At 45.9% G+C, this 26,166-nt stretch overlaps 1 protein-coding gene across 1 annotated transcript in view; it reads left to right on the top strand.

Moving 5' to 3' along the window:
- PERM1 (PPARGC1 and ESRR induced regulator, muscle 1) overlaps positions 1-24,517 on the top strand; it is a 66,270-nt gene extending 41,753 nt beyond the window's left edge. Inside the window, exons 3-4 of the mRNA XM_085609668.1 lie at positions 10,056-10,172; positions 22,145-24,517. Of these exons, the coding sequence (XP_085465794.1) occupies positions 10,056-10,172; positions 22,145-22,254 (227 nt within the window). The 3' untranslated portion in view covers positions 22,255-24,517. The remainder of the gene's footprint in view (positions 1-10,055; positions 10,173-22,144) is intronic.
- Positions 24,518-26,166: the final 1,649 nt, after the last annotated feature.

The following is a 26,166-nucleotide window of genomic DNA, read 5'->3' on the forward strand; positions in this document are numbered from 1 at the left end:
AATATCACAGATCTTTCCAACCATTTCCCTACCTATTAAAAGAAATAGAATTGAAACTAAAATATAGGGGCGTCGCCCCACTGCTTTCTTGCAGTGCGAGAAGCAGAAACATAAAATGGTAATAACTACCATTTTATGTTTCTACTTCTCGCACTGCGAGAATGCAGAAGGGTTTGGTTGACGGCGGTTGGGCGGGGCTGCTCTGCGAGCAGGACTGGGCAGGGGAGAAGTGGTGTGCCCAATCCTGAGTGCACATGACTGGTTTGGTCGTTCCTCTGGGGCTGAATAAACCAGTTATGCACATTCTGCCCTTCTCCATTGAGGCTACAATACAGCCTACATGGAGAACATGGCCGTGCCATTAGCCCCTGGCTGGGCGGTGTCCCGACCAATCACAACACTGCTTGCAGCGTTGTGATTGGCTAGGGGTGGGACTGGGAGCCTGGCTGCCTGCTTCCTGTTCCGGAGGCAGGAAACCAGGAGAGGAGCAGAGACGGTGCGTTACCCAGCCGGAGGGAAGGTAAGTTTACGTTTTTTTATTATTATTAAATTAAACCTGCCACCCTCTCCACTCCTCGCATGACCACCCCGTTCTTCCACCCACGAGTCATGCCGGCCGCGACTGCAAAAATAACTTATTGTCCTTTGCAGTGTGTGACTACACAGGACACCACCCCCTTTGAGACCAGCTAGGCAATATCCCTTAAAGTCTAGGGCAAGGAATAGTTATACATTTCGTTCTTTCTTAACTAATGTTTTTTTTTATAATCCTATTTCTCTCAAATAATGTTGTAGAGTTGTAAAGAAGATAATGAGACTAAATATACCAGAACTTTTTCATGCGCACTCATGATGGTTGCCATGCAAAATCACCTTCACAATGATGTTTTGCTGCGGTGTGCTGTGACTTTGGGCTTGTATGCCCACAATTCCTAGAGATATGAAGCTTAGAAACTCTGTGTTAGCCAAACTGCATCTTTATAAAAATCTGTTTGCAATGAAGTAATTGCTTATTGTCATCCTATTCTTTAATCTAGGAGTTCATTGAACACTAGAACCAGAACCAGGTAGGAATCACCTGGGTTAGAAGGTAGCTCACATTTTCACAACTCATAGATGAAAATTATTTTTCCATCTAGTTATAGAGTGTTAGAAGTCATATTCACTCTAGATGGGGATCCTGAAGCCCTGAAGAATGCCCCAGACCATCTTGGCTACTAACAGGCAGAAACATGTTGGCAGTTAAGGCACAGGTTTGAGCTAATGTCCTCATTATACCCATTCACATTTGTTTTTAGATATATCTGGTGTACCACTGAATACAGGTAATAACCTGGCAACTTTTAATAACAACTGGATCTGGTCTTTATCTAGTTAGTCTTATTCAAGAACTCCCTCCTACCCTTCAAGTCTTCAAGGAGGTCGAGTCCACCTTCGCAGTGGCGTCACTAGGGTTGGTGTCACCCGGTGCGGGTAACTAATGGTGTCACCCCCTCACGACTTACCGCATGGACCTCCTCCGCTCCGAGTCCGCCAGTGGACACAGTTGGCAAATAACGGGACCATACAGAATCCTTAGTAACGTTTGTAAATGTAGGTCCTATATTTACAAAATGTGCCTGTTAACAACAGTGTGAAAATGATTCATTAATCAGGTTGTACAGTGGGCTACCTGCTAGTCAACAGTTTATTGGAATTTATAATATCATAGGTATGGTACTTTTTACTGGTGTGGTGTTCCCACTATCCAGCAACACGATATATCAGTGGTCGAAGTGGGGGACAAAAAGTAGGGGAACTGTGGGTGGAGAAGCAGAGGGTGGGAATAACCCAAGGATTGGATCAGTGGGCAGAGCCAGAGGCGTGGCCAGAATGCGCAAACATCCCAATTTTTTGTATTTGTTTGGTTTCACTGCCCAGTTTTATCAACCAATGGATACACATGATTATTTAAGGTTATAATGAGTTATTGACAGTAAAATGTGTTCACAAAGTGGGATATGCTTCTAATCACAGAATGTCCCCAAATACGACAAAATGTGGAAGCACAAGCCATTTGTCTCCGAGCCATGAAGTTTCTGTCATCAGCACTTCTCCCTTTTCCAAAACAGCAGCTAAAACATGAATGGCTAAAAATCCTAGTTTGCAAATGTCTTCTAAATAATAATGGCTCTGCCATATTTGCCTCATAATGCAAGATCTGCAGCATGATCTGACCATTTAAACTAATAAATTGTTTGTAACTCAAACGTATCAAAAGTTAATAAAAAATGTGACTTGTGTTGCTGCGGAGTAGATGACAGTTAATAGCTCACTGTTCTATGTTAGGATTTTAACTTATAAACTGCAAGTAACAAAAGGATCTCTCTGACAAAAACAGTAGCCCACTGGCCTATATACATTATGTGCACTTTGTGATCTGCATGGTACATGTTCTTTGCAGCAGGTACATTAACCCTCTGAGCTACCTTTCCATGAGTCAAATCTTCCATTAGACAAAATTCCGATCTCTCTCTAGGAAGAACATTAATCACCAGAGTCATCATGACATTTTTATTGTTACCGAAAATTACTGGAGGCCAGGAAGGAGGCAGCAAGCGCTTTTAGAACCATAATATACTTGCAAAAATGATGCCTCCACCTAAAGTGAGCACCTGGTGTGGTCACACCGGTTGCACCGCCCTAGAGCTGGCCCTTCTCAAGGGTCCTGTGATCTCAGTGACAGGGTCACTGTTCTAGGGTGTACTGCTTCATAGGCCTGCCCGCAAGACTGGAGGTGAACTTCAGTATGAATAGTAGTGGACAAGCCTTGAAGGTTAACCTACACTTGCCATGCTAGGGTGCACCTGTTGGTGCTACGACACCAAGGATTCTAATGTTTTGCGAAGCCTTCTAAGGTGTAGCATGAGATAGTGCTCTCTCAGGAGAGTGGTCTGGTGGACTGGTTATTAAGGCTGAACCTGGTTCCCCAGTTCCAAATTCAGCAGCTCTGGCCATAGTGCCACATCCTCTCCCCCACTGAACACCATACTGCCCCACTGAGAAAAACTCAGACTGCCTTCAACTACAATCCAATTGTTGCCAGCTATAAACACCTGGATGCGGCTCAATTTAAATTCGGCACTGGGCAAGAGCAATATGTGGCCTACAAAAAAAAGTGACAGCATCCTGGAAAAAGCAAACAATCATAGGGAATGCAACATTTTGCAAACCATGTGAAATGTAAGCAGGAACAACATGGTTACCTTAACGCTTTTACACTCACTGTTCAGAAATCAGTGAGTGCTTTTGCCTGAAAAGTTAAGGACATGACAACAGGGCCCTGAATGGACCCATTTCAATGGCCATTGCTTATATCTTTACAAAACGTAAGCAGTATGGTAAAAAAAGACGACATCCCTAGATACAGAGCAGCAGTACAAATTTTGTTTTTTAATCCTCACATTGCAGTACCTCCAGGATTGGTGCACTAGTTCCAAGCCCAGGGAAAATAAAGCCAAGACAACAAAAATAGCGCTTCACTGGCAAACTCTGTAAAAGTGGCGCTAATGTGTTTGAGTGTGAATAAAATCAATCTGGACAGTTTGCTACCACTCTGTCTTACTTTATTTAGTTATTTATTTTTCATATTTTCAAACTTTTATTCCCGATGCTGAATTTTGGAATCAAATGTCAGAAAAATACGACATTGATTTCCAGCAAAAGTGATTTTCTTTTTTGGATCCATTTCACAGGGAAACAAATAAAAGAAAGGAGAGGAGACAGTGCGCACTGCGCACAGGCACCTCCTCCTACTAAAAGGTTAGGTTGCTCTGCGCACACCGGCCCTGTCGGTGTCACCTCATGTGAGGGTGTCACCCGGTGCAGTCCGCACCCCCCGCACCCCCGCACCCCCATAGTGACGCCGCTGCACCTTCGTGATATTTACCTACCAGGGTGGGGAGAGGATACCGATGATGAAGCATGACACTAATATGTGTGTGAGGTTTCCTCTTCCACAAACAATGACTTTCTTTGCAAAACACAGCTTAAGCTCATGAAAAAGACATGCTGCCTTACTGCACAAATGTATTCTCTTACATATTGGTTTTGGTAAAAATATAATACCTTGTTTTCAAATAAATACACATGGAAAACTGCCATGGGAAGCCATATATTCTGAAACACATTGTGTGATACACTATTTATTATCAATGTTGAGAAAGGGTAGGGGAATCATGGCCCTCTTCTCTTAATAAATAGGATATTACACTTTGTCCATCTGCATACATACTACATCCATCTGCATGTATATATTTTATATCTGTGCAGAGGATAACTTATTATTCATCACTATTGTAAAGGGTGGAAAGGGGGCATGGCTCACAAGAGGCAAGGCCTCCAAGTGGGTCCTGGTTCCTGTCCCTCAAAAGTGGTAATATATATGGCTTATGCCATGGCATTTTTCGTGTGCATTTATTTTTCGGTCTGGTGTTAGTCAAAAGCATTTGATTCAAGTGAAATTATATATATATATGATGTACTTGGTTATATGAGCTTTCAGACAGCCCCCTTATCTATTGTTCTGTTGTTGTGTCATTCTAATTTTTCTTCCATCGACAGCACACAGCATGGGGCAACGCATTAGTCTACTTCAACCACTGGCTCACTTCACTATGTGAAGGCATTCAGCTCTTTCACAAATTACACATACACAAAAAAGTAGTTCCATTTAGTGCCAGAGGCTGATATGACAATGTGTGCTTTTTGAGACCAAAAACTATTGTGCTTTTTACTCATGTTTTCTTTTTTAATGTTGTTGATGGCCTGCACCTCCCACAACAATGCTTTATACAAACTGTAGCACAACAAACAATAACAAAGTCAAAGACTGGCAGGCCATTCCAGGCCAATTAGCTTTGTCAATGCTTGTTTTAAAACGTATTTAACCCAACCCAAGATGCAAGGGATAACATTCGTGCATTGAAGTAAATTCACACTGAAGAGTCCTTGTGGCTATTAGCATATTGCTGCCCTAGGTAAAGTCATTGCAGCATGCAATCTGTGAGGCAGTAAACAGTGTTTTTCTCCTGTTAATTTTACCGTAATGCAGTAATTTCATGGAAATTGACCATTCATTCTACTATAGTATGCAGTGTGTGTTTATTAGTGCAGTAGTTCTAAGTAAGATTTTTTATTTTTACTGGATATGTATATATATATATATATATATATATATATATATATATATATATATATATATATATATATATATATACACCAAGGATTTGGTTACCTGAAGGCGTTTTCTCTTCATATATTTATATGTATATATATATATGCACAAATGAATATATTAATTGATAAAACCAAAGTTAAACGTTAGTTCAGCGAGTATAAATACCTAAAAACCAATGCAATTTGCCTGTTATGATTTTAATTGTGTTTTTTTCATTGAATATCTTGGGCTTTCATAATATACTTTAAGCACTGCCATGTACCCATTCTACACTGCTCACAACTTTAATGCGTGTCTAGCAGGGACTTGCCGCAGGTCAATCAACCCCTGTCCATGATTTATATCAGGGCCTTCAACCAACTATAACTTTGGTTATTTTACATTTGTCATTAAATATTGGGATTTTTATGAAGATTGCAAATTTTTGAGTTCACAAGTTTTCTGAAAATGGACAGAATTGTGGTAAATTATTTTAATTTATGTAACATTTATAATTTTACCATTGCAAACGTATTATGTATTGAGTTTTTATTCCCATTTCCCACATCTCTAAATGTTCCCTAGCACTCCCCTGTGATAGGGCACATCCCACGATGCCTCCCTTTACAGTGGAAGTTTGTTTTCCTCAGAACTAAATTCGCAGTTTTGTGTACAATTGTGATTTTTGAGATGACAGAAAACATGTTTTGATCCCCTGCATCAGGCAATAACATGTATTGAAAACTTCAATTGCAATTGACAGAATTTGTTTATTCTGACAATTTTGCAGTTTAACTAAAAATGTAAATAAAAGTGGCAACTCTTTCAAACTCACCAAGTAGCTTATTCTAACTGTGAATTCTCATAAAGTACTGGACGGATTTACACCAAATGACAAAAAGCACACTTCCTGAGTAAATTTCACTTTGATACCAAGTTTTATTAGTGTCAGCAATATTTCCTATGGGAGTGGAAATGGAAAAGACATCTTTTGTGGCCTCTTCAACCATTAATTGTTTTCCGATACTTGGTATTGCATTAAAATTACCATCCATGAGAGCCACAGTTATTGACAATTAAAAAGTGCCTTTTCAACAGAAACTTGTCCTGAACCAAAACAACACAGTGGCATTACCTTAATACCAGACATGGCCCGTGCAGGTAAGAGCGGTGGGATGGTGGGCCCGGGTGTGGGGATATTTCGACAGACAAGGGAAAATTAAATAAATAAATTAATTTTACTTCATTGTCTGTCGAAATCCCCACCGCTCTTACATACACAGGCTGCGGCTGCACAATACTTCAACTGTGCATATTTAACAAATATAAATGGCATACACCATATATGCAGATGTGTACAGTGTAACATGCTATTTTTTACCAGTATTGAGTGTGGGAAACAAAACAAAGTGACGTTATAGTTACGTGAAAATGTCAGTTTAAACATAATGCTTTAATCTGAATGTGTGTTGTTATCCCGCATTCTTTTTCCCCGCAGGGAATCACAACGCGGTCGTTACAACGACCGCGTTGTGATTCCGTATACCATTACTCCGCAAGTCGAAACAACGACTTGCGGAGGGGGGGCGCTGGATGTTGGAATAGTATAATTTACTATTCCAACTCCAGTCTGTGCGGTCAATAGGGAAGGTGTTGGATTTTAAATCCAACACCTTCCCCCCCCCCCCTCCGCAAGTCGTTGTTCCGACTTGCGGAGTAATGGTATGCGGAATCACAACGCGGTCGTTGTAACGACCGCGTTGTGATTCCCTGCGGGGAAAAAGATTTGTGGTAAACGTTGTTTACCCTTTAATCTACTATGGAATAACTATCACTGTTGAATTTCACCTCTGTTTGTGGAATGTTCCAGTTTGTGGTTTTCAAAATCTGGTCACCCTATCTGTGGGCCCCTGGAGACATTTAGGCACAAACATCCATGAGGCAGGGGTAAGCAATGTTTTCCTGGGACTTTCGGGAACAGTGCAGGAAACTGAGTGGGGCTCATGGTATTCCCTAGGGCGGCCACCTTTCTCCAAGTCATTATGGGATTGTTTCCAGTCCTGTACTTTTGAGTGCTAGCCTAGTGCATTCTGGGTGTCGCAGTCTTTTTGTGCTTTCATTGAACTAATTAGTCTAGCACACCTGAAGGCAGAGATTTGCAGGTGACAAGTTTCATGGCTTGGAGTGAGGTGCTCGCCCTTTCCCCACAAGGGAACCTTTCACAGTCCTAATGAATGGCTAGAGAAGGTCAGGGTATGAAGACTGACTCTCACAGGTGTACATTTGGTCTTTTAGAGGAACTCATGCCCAAACCTAGGAACAAAACAGGTTTAACAAACAATGTCTTTAAAAACACTAATTTATGGGACAATATGAACTGCCTTATTTTCGGGTGTATGACGGTGGCAATGGTGGTGGGAGCATAGCTGCCCAGTTTCCCAGGTCTGTATGTGACCTGGCTCTTCGGCTAAACAGATCTGCGGATCCCCCCCCAGCACCTTGAGACCCTCACAGGTGAGTAGCGTGCTTACAATTCCCTGATTGATTGATTGATTGATTGACTAATTAGTCCAGTCCTGGTCTTTAGGTCTCGCCTACGCAGCGCGCATGCGCTGCATAGGAGGACCTTTAGCCGTCGTTCAGCTGTTTTTCTAAGCACATACTCGTGCTTGTGGCGGCATACACCTTGCGGGAGTGCGCAGCGGCGCGCCACAAGCACGAGTATATGCTTTGAAAAACAGCAGACAGCGCGCGCACGCACGCAGCTCTCCCGGGCGCCCGCTCTCTCTTTCTCGCGATCGGTTTCACATTGTGGTTTAGCGCTTGTTTGTTTAGCTTGTACGACGCTAGGGAAGGTGCTGTTGCAGCCTGTCAGCACTGGATGTGAACACCGACAGCTCTTGTGATTCGCGTTCTCAAGTGATTTACTGGAGTAGCTGTTTTTTAGTCACAGCAAAATATTAATTTGACACAAGTGATCCTTGAAGCACTAGCTTTTGTTAAGGCGAGACCTTCGAAAGTACCTCGCTGACTTTGATCAAATATATCAGTGTGGAAATGCCCTTCAGGGCACAGACACAGCTCTTTATTTTGCTTCATTGTAGTGGCTGCTGTTGGTGGAGGCCCGTTCTTTTGTGTTCAACCGTGTTAGGAAAATGTGCAACATAAGAAAGGTGCCATTCATACAGCAATCTGCTCAGTCCCCAATGGACGTAATTGTGTATGCAGATGCGCGTCCTTCCCATCTCTGATTAATTAGCGTGGCTCTTGGTCCTCGCATCAATCTTGTGAAAACCACTGTAACTGATCCGCATGCGCTTGGTGCTGAAAATCACTTTGCCAGCATCATACCTATAATACTTGGTGGTTCAAACAGCAACCAAGCCAGCCCACTCCGGTTGCCGCCACCTCTGCTCTATAGGAATGCCTAGAACATAGATACTCACACGCACCACATAACGCACGCACACCAAACACCACTGAAGAACCACACATCAATCACCAAATAGCACATACCAAATACAACACGACACACAGCTATAGAGCGCTGCCAAGCAGGTCCTACGAGTGTTGATTGCGCCTCTGTTGGCAGACACCTGCTCAGACCTTTCGGCAGTACCTAGCCTCGTTACCTTGTGATGCTGTGGCCTGGCTGCTGTACCTGCGGGGCGACCTGGCATTAGAGATGCCACCCTGTTGCTTTCACATCATGAGTTTATTGCCTGGATAGGATTCTACTACTTAAATGGGGCTGCTCGTGCTGCCGCGCTGGAGGGATCACTGAGGTGCTGGTGAGCGGGCCCTGATTGCGAAATAGACTGTTCTCCTGTTCAGTAGGTACTTAGGATGTCATTTGACATGGGGTCGCCTATGTATCAGTACTCAAGGCACATCCTCGCAATCCTCCACAATTTCTGAACAGGCAGTCAGCGGCACGGATGCACTGGAGCAGCCCTGTCATCCTGCATCTGTTGTGGGCAAGCTAGACAAGGTGCTGGTAGTGGCTGAACGGATTGTAGCCTCACTGGAAAACACACAAGCATCTTTGGAAAGTAAGATAGACACTGATGGCAGCTCTTGCACTGCTACACACGGAACATTGCAAGTTAGCTGATAATGGTCCCCAGTTTGGGACTGATTTTTCTCGCCCATCACCTACAACCCACAATATAGTGTATACCTGTCCCCACTAGCGTCTTTGCAATCTAATAGCTTCTATGTTAGTTAAATGCCTTTCCTGCAATAGTTCAATGCGTGCAGAGCGACACTTCAAATACTCAGGGTAGCGGCGTGCAGGGGTGTGCATTCCCGCACATTCCAAGTAATTATATTCGTGTGTCATGAGAACTGTGAGGGAGGGCGCATCGTAAAACCTCTAAATGCATTATTATATGGGAGGGAATGTGGAATGTCAGGGGGCTAGAGCTACGTGATGGCGGGCTGGGTCGTTCATAGAGACACCAAGCATTTGCAATGCAATAGGTCTCGCATTTACGCAAGTTTGAGCTTTTGGCATTGAAAATTACAATGCATTTTTTTAAGTGTTGGTTTTTAAAACATAAATAAAAGGCATTGGCATTTGTCATTTACAATGCCAATAGCTTAAACTTGCGTAAATGCGAGACCTATTGCATTGCAAATGCTTGTTCCTTAGGCTTCTGGGGCTTGTATAAAAACCAGGACTACAAGTTCCAGAATTTTAAGGAAGAAAGAAGGGGATGGCCCAACTAATGACGCACAGGTCTAGGAAACTTGGCAGCTTTGGGAGAGGTTTTTGGGGGTCCGACGTATGAAGTAATGGAATGGGCGGCCTGGCATGGAGCTCGGTGGTTCCTGATGTCTCTGTTTGTTTCGACAGGAGTGCATCCTGGACGGCTCGTCATCGGTCAGGGGGATATGTGCCTGGTCTTTTTGGCCTTTGCAACGTGGGCAGTGAAGACCACAGACCTGCAGGCACCGGATGCTTGGAAGACAGGTACCTGCATGTGTGTGTTTATATAGCACTTGTATGGCGCTCCGTAACCCATATGGCCACGCCATGCCTGCAGTTCCTTTATTTGTATGACTCTTGCTCTTCCAGAAGCAGTGAATAATACTAAAGGTGCGATCCTGGTTAATAAGAAATGGGACTTTTACCCACAGACTCGGCGTCTGGAATGGCAGTGCCTGACAAGCGGCTGACTGTCCACAGCCTGCAGACATCTCAAATTGTTCCCCAGCTCTGTGCAGTGTGTGCGATGTTAACCAGCACGTGCTTTCAGCTGACATCGAACGGTATTGGGATACTTGTAGTCCTTCTTTGCATAATGTAGAAAATTAAAACTACAAAGGACAGAATGCACATGTAAGTGAGCGTAAACGCAGAGACTGATTGAACAATATACACCTGACAAGGAATTTTGCTCTTTTTTACATTTTTACATGCGATGGGGGTTGGCTTTATCACAGCCCGTCCAGTCTTCTGGAGGCGCCTATTTGATAAGCATCTAATATTTTTCCCACATTTCAGTCAGTCCCAGTAGCTTCTTATTTGAGCCTCATGAGTGACGGAGCGATCCTTGCGCTCCTGACCTTTCAGTCATGTAGCTTCTCGTGAAATTACCCGTTGTCCTTTTCGGGCAGTCCAGCGACTGGCTGCCTCAGTGTAATGTGGTTCCATGTCACGTGTGATAGATACCTTCGTCCGAGCCATGCTTTTTAATAAGCAATGGCTTGCATTTGTGCGCCTCTAGCACATGCGTACAATGTGAAAACAAAACTCAAAATTCTAAAATACTGTGAGGCCTAGGCTGGATTGAGAGATGTAATGTTGTATTAATGATCACTCGAGACACGTGGGGTCTTTCCGCTATATTTATTTGGTGTACAGATAAGTAGTTATCCCGAGGAGCGCCGGCCAGCACTCCGTACTCTTGCTCTCGGCGCGCTAACTCTGCGCGCGCATCCCGGCGCCAACATGGCTGCCCACGTCACGTCAACGTGACGCGATAACAACTAGACCGCTACATATCTCCCCCTTTTTACCAAACCAAAGATCAGTCACTTACAGTTCGCAGTCCAGTTCAAAGTCTTGGAACCTGGAAGGCCTTACAACTTGTCTTCCACTCCTGGTCACCTTACCAATGTTCCCTCGAGCCACTTGGCTCTGCATTTCCTCAAGTTCTGTTCCTCCAGTCGTCGCTCCTTCACTGTTCATATTTCCTCTCGGCCTGTCCATCTCTGCCACTGGGGTCTCACCCCTTTGCTCACCTACTTGCTCCTCTCCTACACCTGCTTCTTCCCTTTCTTCACTTCCGCTCACCTTATTCTCTTCATCCACGTCTTCCATGCCTTCACCTTCTGGATCCCATTGATCCCATCTCAATATCTTGTTGCACCGGGCCATGCGGTCCTGCGACCACACGTTCCCATCACTGAGCAGAGCCGCTCGATCATACACTTCCTTAACCTGCATCGGCTTGCTGTACTTGCTGTCTCCTTTCCTTTGTAGGGTAGCCAGCTTTACTCTCACCCATTCTCCTCTCACTAACCGAGTGTCCTTCACATTCCTCCTCTTATTAAAGTTATTGGTGTAGATGGCTTGTGCCCTCTCCAGATTTGCTCTTACGACCGCCGGAGACCATTCGCTGGTCACAACCTTCTCCTTCCAGATTCTGTTGTCGTGTGTGAAGGGTTCACGTCCTCTCAATATTTGAAACGGGCTGTACCCCGTGCTTGTGGGCGTTATTCTGTAGGCCCATACCATGGTCTCCAACGCTTTCTTCCAGTCTTTGTTACAGGTGATGGCCGCTTGTATGGCCCCCATCACCACTCTGTTAAATCGTTCCACCAGACCGTTGCCTGCCGGATGGTATATGGCCGTGTGCTTTACAGAGATGCCATTTCTCCCCATGAATTGTTTCCATTTTTCTGATGTGAACTGTGGCCCATTGTCACTTAAGATGGACTTGGGAATTCCCTCCCGGGTGAATGTCTCCGATAGAAACTCCAGGATGTTCTCCGTGTCCATGGATTCGCTCACTTTTATTTCTGGCCATTTGGAATAACGGTCGATGAGGACACACACATATTTCTGTATGCTCTGGTCATCCAGCACCGGTCCTAGAATGTCTATTGACAACTCTTCCCATGGGTTTGAGGGAGTGTCGAATTTCCCAAGTGCTGGACGTAATGGTCTCAATGTTTTGTCAGCTCCTTGGCATTGGGGACACTCTCTGACATGTCTCTCTGCTCTCATGTCCATACCTGGCCACCAGTAGTTCTGTTTCGATCTGGCTTTGAGTTTCCCTATGCCAAGGTGGCCTTCATGTAGTAAGTCCAGCAGTTTGTTGATGAGGTTCGTGGGGGGGATTACTCTGTCTCCCCGGTAGATGAATATGCCCTTATCTCCTACTGTCAGTTCCTCTCTCACTTCATAAAAAGGTTTGAGGTTGGGTTTCACCTTTTTCTTATCAGGCCACCCTTGTGTGATGTGTGCTTTTGCTTCCATGAGGTCAGCATCTTCTTCGTAAGCTCTAGTCCACTCTTGTATGCTGATGATCTTCTCTTGGTCCTCTATGAGAGCCACCATCTCTCCTCTGTCCGCTGGGTCTTCTTCTCCCGGCTCCATGGCCGCCGCTCGACTCAAGTAGTCCGCCACTCGGTTCTTGTTTCCAGGGATGTACTCCACGTCATATCTGAATTCCAACAGTTTTAAGGACATCTTCGATATCCTGGGTGTGGCGCTGGCGTGTCCGCACGATGTTAAGACCTTCACTAACGGCTTGTGGTCCGTCTTGAGCAGAAATCGGGTACCCCATAGGAACTGCCTGAACCTCGTCATGGCCCACACTACCGCCAACATCTCCTTCTCAATGACGCTGTACTTGCCTTCTGTCTCCGTCAGTGCTCTAGAGGCGAAGCTGATTGTCTCCATGTTCCCACTTCCTCGGTCTTGCATGAGTACAGCGCCTAACCCCTTGTCGCTGGCGTCAGTGATGAGTATGGTGGCGCCTTGTGGGTCGTACCCCTTGAGTGGAATTGCTTCTAGGATCCCCTTTTTGATGACTTCAAATTCCGCTTGGGCTTCCGGTGTCCACTGGAACACCGTGCTTTCTCTAGTCAGCCTCCTCATGTTGTAGGTCTTGGACGCGAATTGTACCACGAACTTGCTATAGTACTCCGCCATCCCCAGGAATGATCTGACCTCCTCCTTGTTCTTGGGGGGCGGTGCTTCAACGATGGCTTTCACGTTCTCCATCTTGGGTGTGATCCCCTGTCGCCCTATTTCGTGGCCTAAATAGGTTACCGATTGCAGTCCCAACCGGCATTTCGACCATTCCGCCGTGAGACCTTTGGCTTCCAGTGTTCGTAATACCTTTTCTAGTGTCCGGTCATGATCCCTCCTATCTCTGCCCATCACTAGTATATCGTCCTGGAAGTACTGTACGTCCTTGCAGTCTCTGAACAGTTGGTGCATCATCTTCTGGAAGACGGCTGCCGCCGAGGCTAGCCCGAACGGCATGCGACAAAATCTGTAGCACCCAAACGGGGTGATGAACGATGTCAGGCTTTTGCTGTCCGGGTGTAGAGCTACCTGGTGGTAAGCTGATGTAAGGTCGATGGTGGAGTACCACTGGACTCCTCTGGTTCTCGCCAGCATCTCCTCTATCTTGGGAAGGGGAAATTTCTCCACCACTATGTTCTTATTGAGTTCTCTCAGGTCCACGCAGAGCCTGACCTTCCCGTTGGGTTTCATCACGACCACCAAGGGCGCCAGCCATTCGGCGCAGGTTATGGGTTCTATGATGCCCTTCTTCTCCAGATCTTGGAGTTCTGTCTGGACGGCTTCCCTTACTGCAATGGGCACGTTCCTCACTTTATGTGCTACTGGTGTGGATCCTTCCTTAAGCACTATTTTATGTTGAAATTTCTCCATTTTCCCTACCGTGCCCCCAAACACTTTTGGGTAGTTCTTCTTCCATCTATCCATGTCCGGCCATTCCTCCTGGTCTGTGAGCAGAATCTGTTCCTTCCCTCCTGGGTCGAGTTTTATGCCTAGGTCGCCCTGGTCTAACCATCCTAGGACGGAGGGTCCTTTCTCGGCCACATACAGTTTGCACCACGCTGATCGGCCTCTGAACTCAAACAGTAGACGTCGGAAGCCCAGCATGGGAATGCGATCCCCATTATAGGTTACTGGTCGTATGTCTAGTTTCTCCAGATCAGGGCCCAACTTGGTTTGGAAATGTTCTACCCACACTGCTCTCTGTATGATGGTAAATGGGGATCCGGTGTCTGCCACTACTGAAATGGTTATGCCGCCCATGGACATCTCTAGGACTGGTTTGGTTGATCTCTTGTCGTCTACGCTCAATACCTGGTCGTATATACATAAGACAGTGACCACCTCTTCCTCCGTGGCTTCTTCCAGGTCTTCTGCGCTTTGGTCAACATATTTCACCACTCCTTTCTGTTGTTTCTTCCGACACACCTTCTCGTAGTGACCCATGATACCGCAGTGCAGGCATTTGGCTCTGAATGCCGGGCAACGTCTGTCGTGGGCTTCGTGGGACCAACTTCCGCACCTGTAGCACGTTTTCTTGTTCTCGCTGTCCGCTTGTTTCCCTTGCCATCTGCTGGTCCCTTTGGCTATGGGTGGTTTGGTTTTCTGGTCCCTGCGGTGATCTCCCTCCTGTATCCTGTTCACCATGGTTGGGGTGACCGTCTCTTTTCTGGTAGCATCGGCGCACCTCTTTGAGAGTTCTGCCCTCTTCACTATGACCATTACTTCTTTGAGTGTGGTGTCCCCACTCGCCCACAGCTTGTCTTGCACATTTGCACTAGTGGTGTGCATGATCACCTGGTCTTTTATGAACTCATCTTCCCACAGTGCGTACCTGCACGGGGCTGCTAGCTTCCTCAGTGCTGCTACATACTCTTCGATGGATTCCCCCACCTTTTGTTTCCTTTGCTGGAAGTTATATCTATCCACTGAAACACAGATGGTGGGGCGGTATCGCTCATCTAGGTCCTCCACTGCGTGCGCATACACATCGTCGTCTGTGTCTTCTCTCTTCGTGGGTACTAGACTCTTGTATATTCTCAGTCCTTCTGGGCCTAGATTTAGTAGCAGGATGCGTTTTTTCCTCTGAGGGGTGAATTTCTCTTCATTCTCGTCCTCCAAGACCCCTATGAAATTGTCTGTATATTCCTTCCAGTCCTCCCATTTCATCAGTGGTTCTCCGGGTTTCGTCAGGAATTGCACGGGTGCAATCGCATATCCTGCCGGGGTGCTCATCTTCACTTCCTTGGTGCTTGTTCCGTCGGTGGCTTTGCTCGGGGGGCTGCCTGGGGTGTTGTCGTTGTTTCCTGTGTGCTTGATCCTCTGGGGGCTCTTGTCACTGGACCCCACTTCCTCCTCTTTGGTAGCCAGCGCAGCGCTCTCTGTGCCTGGTTACGTGCGACGGTGGCGCGTGTGCCCTTGGCGGTTGTGGACAGCGTCGTCCCTGTGGCCTATATGTAGCTCCTGTACTGTACTGTGGCACTGCCACGCTCCTCGGTTGCTCTGTGCCTAGGATCGTCCTACGTGGTTGGCTAGGACGTTTCCCGTGACTCCCTCGCTCCAGGCAGGCCTGTCCGGTGTTCTGTTTAAGGCCTGGTGACCTGCTTGTGTGCCTTCCTTCGACTCGTGGGGGCCACGTGGAGTGTTGCCCTCTACAGTGCTCCCCCGTCGGTCTGGTCTCCGTCCCGACCTCGTCGCCACTGTAATGTTGTATTAATGATCACTCGAGACACGTGGGGTCTTTCCGCTATATTTATTTGGTGTACAGATAAGTAGTTATCCCGAGGAGCGCCGGCCAGCACTCCGTACTCTGGCTCTCGGCGCGCTAACTCTGCGCGCGCATCCCGGCGCCAACATGGCTGCCCACGTCACGTCAACGTGACGCGATAACAACTAGACCGCTACAAGAGACATATTTAAAAATACGACACATTGCATAGCAGAGACCTTTGGCAACCTACTGTGTGAGACCGTTTGTGTCTCATCTATATGTTTAAGCTGGTACGGCCTTCATAGCTTTTTTTAAGAAACCGAAACATGTGTTCTTCCAGCTTCTGGCCACAAGAGGGCAGTGTTGCACAGAGAGTGTGCATCTGCACCTGCCACAGAGCACGGGGTTCTGTTCTCATATATGTGCGCCAGTGCATGATAATATTGTCTTTCACTGTTTTACAAAGACGCTCGTTTGATTAATCAAAACGGCTCATATGACTCGTGATCTGCATCCGTTGAACAGTTAAATTACATTGGACATCGGCCAGAAAGCCTGTTGAACTTTTTTGCAATGAACTGCAGAAAATGACGAAAAACGAGTTGGGGAATTGATTGACGATTACATTCAGCAAGAAAAGTGTAAAACCTCAGTTAAGAAATCATGCGCACTGTCACGTTTTGTTTCACTAAATTCGCAGTACCCACCCACAAAGAAAGCAACTATTACACAATTACTAAAAAGAGTGGAATTTAAACCTAGACACAAAATCTGAAGTTGCAGTCGCTGACGTCATCCAAACAACTGTCTAGAACTAACGTCTCATAACCCACTGGCGAGCAAAGGACAGCCATCCACGCTCCCAGGATTCCTCTGGTGCCTGGAACAGTTAATCCTAGGAACGAAGCACTACCCCTGCAGTCCTCTCTAACAGTGAGACACCGAAAGGGCAAATGTTTTTGTTATAAATGTTATGGCTATTGGTTACAGTACAAAACCAACACCTTTTATTTGCATTATAGGTTTTTATATACAAATAACATCTTTTATCATTAAACACGTATATATCTAGACTAAAGCAGAGTTATACAATTCCTACTTCACATTCAGAGACTGCTTTTTCACAGATAGATGTGAAATGCGGATTTCACTCAACAGTAGCCCTAGAGTCCTGTGATTTACTTCCCTCCAGCTGCTTAATCTCTGGGCATGACAATGCACATCCTTCATCTCCACAGGTGCCCCACAGGCCCAGACGAGTCCCTGCTGTGGACGTCCCCTTTTTCCTTATCCACCCTTTGCCCTCACACATCTTAGTGAAACCAGAGATGCTGTCGCTGTCCTTAGAGGCTGTTGTAAAGTAGTGGTCGCTAGGCCCACATACTTAGGAAATAATGCACACTGACACCGTAGTATGGTACTGGACAACCAGGGGCGGCTGGTGACATTTGAAATTAGTGGGGCGTAAAGGTTTGGGATGAGTGGCTGTTGGTGTGCTCGCACGGCGAGCAAGCCCGACCGTCATAAGGTAGAACCCCCCAATTTTGGGGGGTAAAAATAGTGTGCAAATGGTGCATTGTCGAGGATATTTACCATGGTTTTTTTAATTGGCACTGCCAGGGTACTGTCATGATGACTGTGTTTGCACAAATGCACACAATAGTGCGAATATGATTGACAGCACAGGGCCTGAATGGACCCTGCTCTATCAAACACAGCGTGATGGTGAGTATGCAGACATTATTCAAATACTACACAGAGTCTAAGAAATTGGGCAGTTCTTGAAATTAGATTGTTATGGTGTAGATTGAGGGGATGGAGAGTGTAAAGAATAAATGCCTAAAACAAGGAAAGGGAACCGTGTCCAGCAGGGAATGAAGCAGACCTGCGAATCGACTGCTCTGCTCCATCCCTTTCAATGTCACCTTGCATGGGTGCAGCAGGTGCAGTCGCACTAGGGAATTGAAAGGGCCATTAAACCCTAGTAATTGCTGGATTTAATCGCTCCAACAGCAAAGGGGCCATTTCCCCTGCTTACACTTGAGCCTATGGCATCCTTGCTACTCTACTGCTTGCTCAACACCCCACTGTAGTCCCTGGGTAGGAACAGTATGAGTACTTCCCTAGAACTCCATCAAGGTACAAAAAAACAGGGATATTGTTCAGGACAGGTGATTGAAATCCAGGTAACGGAGCACTGGAAGAGTCACGAGGTACACACTAGCCAGCTTAGTTTGCAAAAACCAGAGGAGCACGGAATGCCCAATTGCCAGAAGGGACTGGAGCACTGTCTCCATTGAAGGTGTGCCGGCTAAAAAAACATGAAGCGGTAGGAGCCCAGGAGTAAACCAATTACCAAAGACATCCAAGGCGACATTGATAAGTGAAGAAACACCGGAGAGCTATTGCAGCCCAAGAGGCAAAAGGCCCTCTGCCAAGATCGAACTTAGGCCCTGGCAGCAATGCAGAGCAAAGACAGTCTTAAACATGGAGGCCGACATTACTAGTACCAGCAAAACTGCAAGCAAACCCAGCACTGCCGAGGCGCCAACCCGGCCAGATTATCCAGCCAAACCTGACCAACCCCAACCCAGCCAAACCACCCTAAAATTAAAAAACACTTACCTGACTGGTGACCGCCTCTTCTCCTGGCCCGCATTGGCGCCTCTCTGCCCCTTCAAACGGTCCGGAACACCACGTCCATGTGACGCAAGCGACTGGCAACCCGGCCCTCAGCCAATCCTGGTGCTGCAGCAGTGCCAGGATTGGCTGACGGCACAGCCTACTCCTCGCCCGCCGCCTGCCCATTAGGAGACCGAGGGGCTCCTAATGGGCATGGGCAAGGCAGCAAAAACACAAGTACGCATGACTGGGCACGGAGTAAAAAATTAAGCTCCATGCCCACTCATGCGCACTTGTGCTGCCTTTCCCAAAGGCGTCTGACAAGGATGTCAGTCAACATGACGCCGGACCGCCCACGGTCCGACGTCATGCTGACTGACATTCACAGAGGAGGGAGCTGCGGACATTCACAGAGGAGGGAGCTGCGGGCGGGGGGGCTATGCCCCCACGCCCCAATGGACGCACCGCGCCTGTGGACAACTGGGCCAGGGCACGTGCGCCCGGCCCCTTTTATTAGCAGGGTCACCTGACCGGTGATGCCTGTGATGGGTGGGTGTAAGTATTTAACATCACACTCCTGAACACTTGAACTTGTCCAGCAGGACACTACATCCCTCTCAAATTTTATTGGGAAAAAAACAAACAAAATCCAACTTGTGGGAAAAACACACAAAAAAAACACAGCACCACTGAGTCTCTTCAGGCCATCTGTCGGGCAGTACTGGATCTCTTGACTGCATGACCATGAGGTTTTAGTCCACCTCGGCGATGTGTTCGGATCGGCCTGGTCTCATGGTGTTGGAGACTATTTGCACAGTTCAATGTGGGAGCATCCGGAGCGGTGATGGAGTCCATTACAGAGATCTTCTTGAAGGCGCTCAGGCTCTGGTGGACGGCAAACCTGCAACGACTGAGGATGACCTTAGCGGATGAGGGCCTTCCTTGAAGGCGATGATGCTTCCCAGTGCCCGCTGGTAGAGCAGCTTCAGACTCTTCTCTTCTGCCTGGACTCCCCTCTCACAGGAGTCTCCTTGAGGCCTTTTCTGCCAGGCTGCCACGGGACCGTGTTGACTGTGCAGGACCTCTTTCAGGCCGTGCGAAGGCGTCGCTGAGGAACTCCCAACAGGACCACAACCAAGTCGCTCTTGCAGCCGCAATGGTGGTTGTCTCAGCCTTTGTTATATCTCCTTTGAGTGACTAGTCTCCGTCCGTGACCTTAGTGCTTCCCAGTGCCTGTCGTGGAGCTGCTGCAGACACATCTTTTGTCAAGGCTTCCGTATACAAGGCATATGGGGGCCTATTTAACAAGGACGGTGTTAACATTATCACCGCTTTAGCGGCAGAAAACTGCCGCTAAAAGCGGCGATAATGGGCTCGATAATATGCCGCAGAGAATTCCAATAGAAGTCCATATTCTGGTGTGAACATGGGCTTCTATTGGAATTCTCTGCGGCATATTATCAAGCCCATTATCGCCGCTTTAGCGGCAGTTTCCTGCCGCTAAAGTGGCGATAATTTTAATGCCATCCTTGATAATATGCCCCCTTTTGATTTGCCACCCTGACCCCTCATCGCTGGATTTGCACAAAATTGATCAGTCTGCTAACTCAGTCAGCTAAAGATCGGCTTGGCAAGTTTTGTGAAGATTCGTGCAGGGGAAAAAGAAGATGGGTGTGAAAGGGTTTTCCTATTTTAGCTCCAATAGGGAACTTTGCTTGTGCCTACAGCCCAAACGGCTCAACAGATTTATACCAAATGTGGCATGAGAGAAGCACTGTAATCCAAAACTGTGCTTTTCAGTAGTATTTGAGTAATAAGCAATAAAAAAGGTTGCAGAATGAGCTTTAAAAGATTAAGATTTTTGTTAAATCACGATTCGTGAATCCTATCAACCACATTTAGAATTTTTTGGGCTCTGAAATATTTTTCCACCAGCTTGAAACTCTTATGTGCATTCCAACTCAACACTTTTGCACTGTTGAAAGAAAATTTACACAGCCACGGGTGGGAGGTGTGGGGGATGGTGAGGACCTCCGATGCGCAGAACACAAGGGTAGTGCCATGGGGTAACCAGGGTCTAGGAAAACTCAAGTCCCACATCAAAATTGGCACATAAACCATGAGTCACAAAAGACTCAAAGCTCATTAATGGCCAGTTTAGGTCCTAAAATTGACTGTCATTTTGTGGTTCATTCTCAAATCACGCCTGACTTGAGAGTTTCATGCTGTCTGGCCGTTGGCAAAGCCCTGCACCCAATACCTGCAGCACATGGGGGAAGATTGTGCAGCGGGGTTATTTGAATGCAGCAGGTAGGGAACTGCATCCAACCCCGGCTGCGCACGGCCAAAGGCCTTGCGCAGCAATGGTAGACTCATGGCATGGGGTAGTTATATTTTTAAGATTACTTACATGTGTAATTGCATCTGTCACATTAAGGGTGAGGACATGAGCATTGCATGTGGTGTGCCAGTTATGGTTTGCATGGCCATTGTGTGAGCTATAGATTGTGGTCCTAACTATAACGGGCAAATTTCAGTGTTTTTTCGCTTTTTGTTTGTACCCGTACCCACACTTCAAATGTGATTGCTTTAGTGAATTTCTGAGATTTCTTTAAACATACACTGAAGCTAACCAGCATTTTACTTTAACCATTGGATTTTCGTGTGCAAATATATATATATACATATATGTCCTGTTATACATCACCTAGGCAATGGAATCAAGGATAGTTTAATTTTCCCAGAGTAAGCAAGGACAGGACTCAACTCCTGCATAGAAACCAGAGACTCTCCTCACTCCCTATACATAAATGAAGGAAAAACTTATACCCTCTGTCATAGAGATCATAGATAGTCCTTTCACTGGTCACTTAGGGATATGCACTAGAAAAATCCATAGAAATCATAGAAAGAGTAATGCGTATGCGGACTCATATTGTCTACATGGACGTCAAGTTGTACAAAAAAAATCATGGTTAGAAATAGCCCTTCATACACGAAAAACAAGGACAGATTACTCAAAAAAATCAGATACAGTTCTTCCACATACGAATGAAGGATAACGTCTTATCACCTGTATAGAGGTCATTAACAGGTATTGCATCTCCTGCAAACGAAACGTGTGAAAAATCTCATCTCCCACATAGAAATCAGTGAAAATCCTTCATCTCACACAGAGAAATTGGACACAAAACGTTTTATCTCCAACATAGAAATCAGTGCCAGATATATAATCTCCTACATAGATATCGGTGACAGACCACTCATCTCTCTCTTAAAAATCTGTGGCTCTTCTGTCATCTCCACATAGAGTTCAGTGGCAGACCTGTCATCTCGCAAACATAAATAAGGGGCAAATCTCTCTTGTTCACATAGAAATCAGCGACAAACCCCATATATATTTCCCATTAAAATCAGCAGCAAACCTCTCATCATCCCTATAAAAATCAGGTCAGGCCGATCATCGCCCACATAGAAAATAAAGGTAGGCAATTAACCCCCCACATAGACATCAGGAATAGACCACCATAGGGTTATTATATTATAACAGCCTGTTTTCTATGTTCTTTAGCATTATTGGCAAACCTTGGGGCAGTCACCGCTATCCGATACCTGAGAAGGCGAGCGGGAGGAGAAGGTGGCCGACTGTACCGACATCAACGCGAAGAACCACCACTCTAGGAGAAAGAAACCGGTCTGACCTAAGAAAAACCCAGAACAAGAGCATGGAAGACCAGCCACATTGCCCCAGGATTTCACGTTCCCAGTTTATGTTTCCATGTTAGTGGTTCTCCCCACAGAGCTGGACTGGACTTTTTGGGAAATAGGCATGATTTTACTTCAGGACAGAAAGGTTGGGGAGGAGTCAGTCAAATGTCAGACTTATGACAGGCAGTGGTGTAACACAGCCCCCGTAGCCCCCGCGGTGTAGGGGGCCCCCTCAGCACAGTACTCAGGCCTGAAAGCTCCGGGTCAGATCCGGAGCGGGGGCTCCTCCATGTACCTTGCAGGGGGCCCCCTCAACTTTCATTACACCACTGATGACAGGTCAATGCCTCTGAAACAGCCAATGACGGGCGAAAGGTCAGTGATATTTCAGGCAAATCCTCTCTATTTCCAGGCAGTTTTGTCGCTCCTTTGTTTTAGATTTACTCTTCTGGATTGGTAAATCCAGAAATGCCCAGGATGTTTCTGTGCTAAATGAACCCAGTAATTGAGATATAGCCTCCAGAAGTGGAAGCAGTATTCCAGATGTGATTTTCGGAACTGGGCACAATACCCTAGGTGCAGCCTCCACATATGGAAGCAGTATTGATGTAATCTGAACTGGACACAATACTCTGGGTGCAACCTTCACAACAGGGAAGAGTATTTGCAATTACATTTTCAGAACTGTGCACAGTACTGCAGGTGGGTCCTCCAGAACTGGGCAAAACATACCAGATGTGATCCTCAGATAACAACACAATATTTCACCGGGGCACCGCCAACGCTTGACACAGTATTCCAAACGTTACATCTAGAACAAAAAAAAATAATGCAGACATGTAGAAAGGAACATAATGCTCCAGATGCTGATCCCAGAGCTGTACAGAATACTGCAAATTGGAATTCCAGGAACAGGAGACAATACTCCTGATAGGGCGTCCAGAGCTGAACAAAGCACTGCAGATGTGATCTTCAGATATTAGCGCCATAGTCCAGATGGCTTACCTAGAAATGGACAAAATTATGTTGTACGGCTAGTTCCTCACCGGTAGAACTATACGTTTGTTGGACAACATAAACGTCAGGATTGTGTCAGACTGATTCCGTGCACACCCTCAGGATATGTTGGCCTATGGTCCCGCTAGCCCAGAGTGCAACCATAAGTACCCCGAGGAGGGTGGCAAATGGATTATGCAACCTCAGAACATGACAACACTGACTCCCACAGGAATAGTGGTTAGAGACCTAGAACCCTTTCGCATAATCACTCGTGCATACCCATAGAGATACACAAGAAACACACAAGGCGTTTCAATATTTATTGAACCATTGTGATTCTTGGATAGAAGACATGTGCTGCAATGATTAATAGACAGAAGCAGATGAAAGTAAATAGCATTACGAGCACAGCAAAAAGCATAAACATTTCCACTATTGTACCGAAGCAATGTGTATATGCTGGCATATAAGCACTAAATATAGTGTACACCTACTATGCGCACCCTAACCCAGTTGCCTAGGGCGGGTGATCTGCCAAATCCCTTACTGAAAGTTCTAACTCCCCATTACCTGAGGGTAAGTGGATGCAGGTCCCTGGCTTGGTCACAAGTTGGACATCCCTCCTCACAGAGGATAACAGGAATCAGATGGGCTGAGATTTCCGACAAGCAGTGACCTCACGGTGACAGCAGAGTGCTCCTCTCCCGAAACCCATAAACATTTGTGTATTTATAATAAACAGCACCCATGCTTCCTTGCCAAAGCCTCAGCCAAGCTGACATTGTTTATCCTCTTGTGATAGCTGTGTCGCCTTGCGTACAATCATGAAACAACAACATTGGCCCAATGGACGTGTAGGCCTCGTAATAAGTGTTCAAGCTGTAGTGATAGTGTGCCTACGAATTTGAAATGTAAGCAATATGGTTTTAGAGAAACTAATCCTGCACAGTCACGCAAGCAAATGTGTGTCAAAGGTCATAATCTAAGATAAGAAGGCAACTTAACAAACATGTGTATGTAAATGATTGCGTTTCTTCCTGGGCGTAGCCCTGCCACATGACACCCACTCCTCAGATGTGAGTCAACTAAAGCTACTTAAAACAATGCAAAGCAATGTCATCACTATATATGTTTGTATAAAAAATGCTAAAATTATAAAAGGGCAACCGTGCTGTTTAAAACCAAAGCATCTAGATTGCCACAATTTAAAATATAAAAGCTAATAAAAGCAAACATTAAAATAATGTAATTTAACTACAATTCAGGATGTTAGAAACAAGTATAAATTTAAAAGTTACCACCAATCGAAACTGCCAGATTGTTTGTGTGTTCCAAGAGGTAGACGAAACATTGCTGTTCCCAGACACCACAGATGAAGTTCCCACAGGCACACCTCGGAGCAAGTTAATGGAGCACACATGATCCCATCCATTCCCCGCAGCAGCCACTGAAGGAAGAGCCAGTGCAAAATCTGCAGAACCAAAGCCAGGATCCAATTCACCAGGAGCAAAAGCATCTCGGGGAGGCTTGTAGAATGCGTTTAGGCGCAATGGAAAACTTAGGGGACACCGATACGAATGGACCTTCATAGGGCCCACCAGTACGTCCATGTCCAGAGGATGAAGCTGCACCGCAGACAACAGAATATGGGCTGCACGCAGTATATCCATACAGGCCAAAAGACAAGAACCAGTGCTCCCATAGTTTCGTAAGCAAGGTGTGCCAAAGCATTGTACCATGCGTTCACGGCACAGGAGCACAAGTGGTAGTGCCAATTCCATTTTATCTTGAAATGGGACATCTATTGTGGAGCAGAAAAATGAAAAGCACAGTCCCGACAACTAGGAGCAGGACTAGCGGACGACCTCCAAAAATGCTTCCAAGCACCAAGTGAATGAATGATGGAATAATTCCAAAGACAGCGTGGAAGGTGCTAACCAAACCAGAGCCTATGCTTTTGAAGAAGTGTGCTATCCCCACAGCATTAGACATATTAAAAATGCAGTGCACCAGTTCTCCAAAATGGAATGGGAAATTATTGCGAACTAGCAACTGTATCTCAGAAGACAATCTTGCAACTTGAAGATCAAATGTCTTCTTTACAGATGTTAAGGCCACATCCTTCTGGAACAATAAGGCTTTCAGTCTGTTCAGGGTGTCAAAGTCCACATTCAAAAGCTTTATTGAAGGCCAAAGCGTCGCCTCGCTAACTGTGCGGGGAGGTGAAAACAGTACTTGTGTAGAGCAAGTCACAACGGCAGAGACCGTTACGAGATATGCTATTCCCAGTGTCATGCTGCAGCAAACCTGATCATTCAACATCAAAAAACTCCCATTAGAGAACAATCTGAAAGCCGGATGAATCAGAGCCACTGGTCAACCTTTTAGGTATGATGATAAGTTTTTCATGGATGCATTGCATGCCTCGTGAAGCGAAACTTTCTTGCACACTAATGAATGACTCAAAGTGTTCTTGCAGTCAGTCGGGCTAAGAAAATCCTCAGTTTACCTATTCCGACAACAGAATCTAAAAGGTAAAACCCATGACTCGGGTACATAACCCTCTCTTAGCGCTTCATATCTGCCTACCTGATGATGTTGTAAGCGGTGTTGAAAATGAAATGTCGAAATTGGCAGAGTAATAAACCAGTGTTCCAGTTGTGATATCCAGCACTCAGCACAGGATTCTGGTTAGCGCATTCAGAAATGGATTAAATGCTTCAGACATGGTCTCCAGAACTGAACACAGCTCTCCAGAGGGCATGCCTAGAATGGAGAGTAATACTCCAGACATGTTCTCCAGATGGATTCAATACTCCAGGTGTTGCATCCAGAAGTGGACAAGATACTCTAGGTGGGAACTCTAGAGCTGAACTCAGTACTCCA

Source organism: Triturus cristatus, chromosome 1_2, assembly GCF_964204655.1.
Source record: "Triturus cristatus chromosome 1_2, aTriCri1.1, whole genome shotgun sequence".
NCBI classification, from domain to species: Eukaryota; Metazoa; Chordata; class Amphibia; order Caudata; family Salamandridae; genus Triturus; species Triturus cristatus.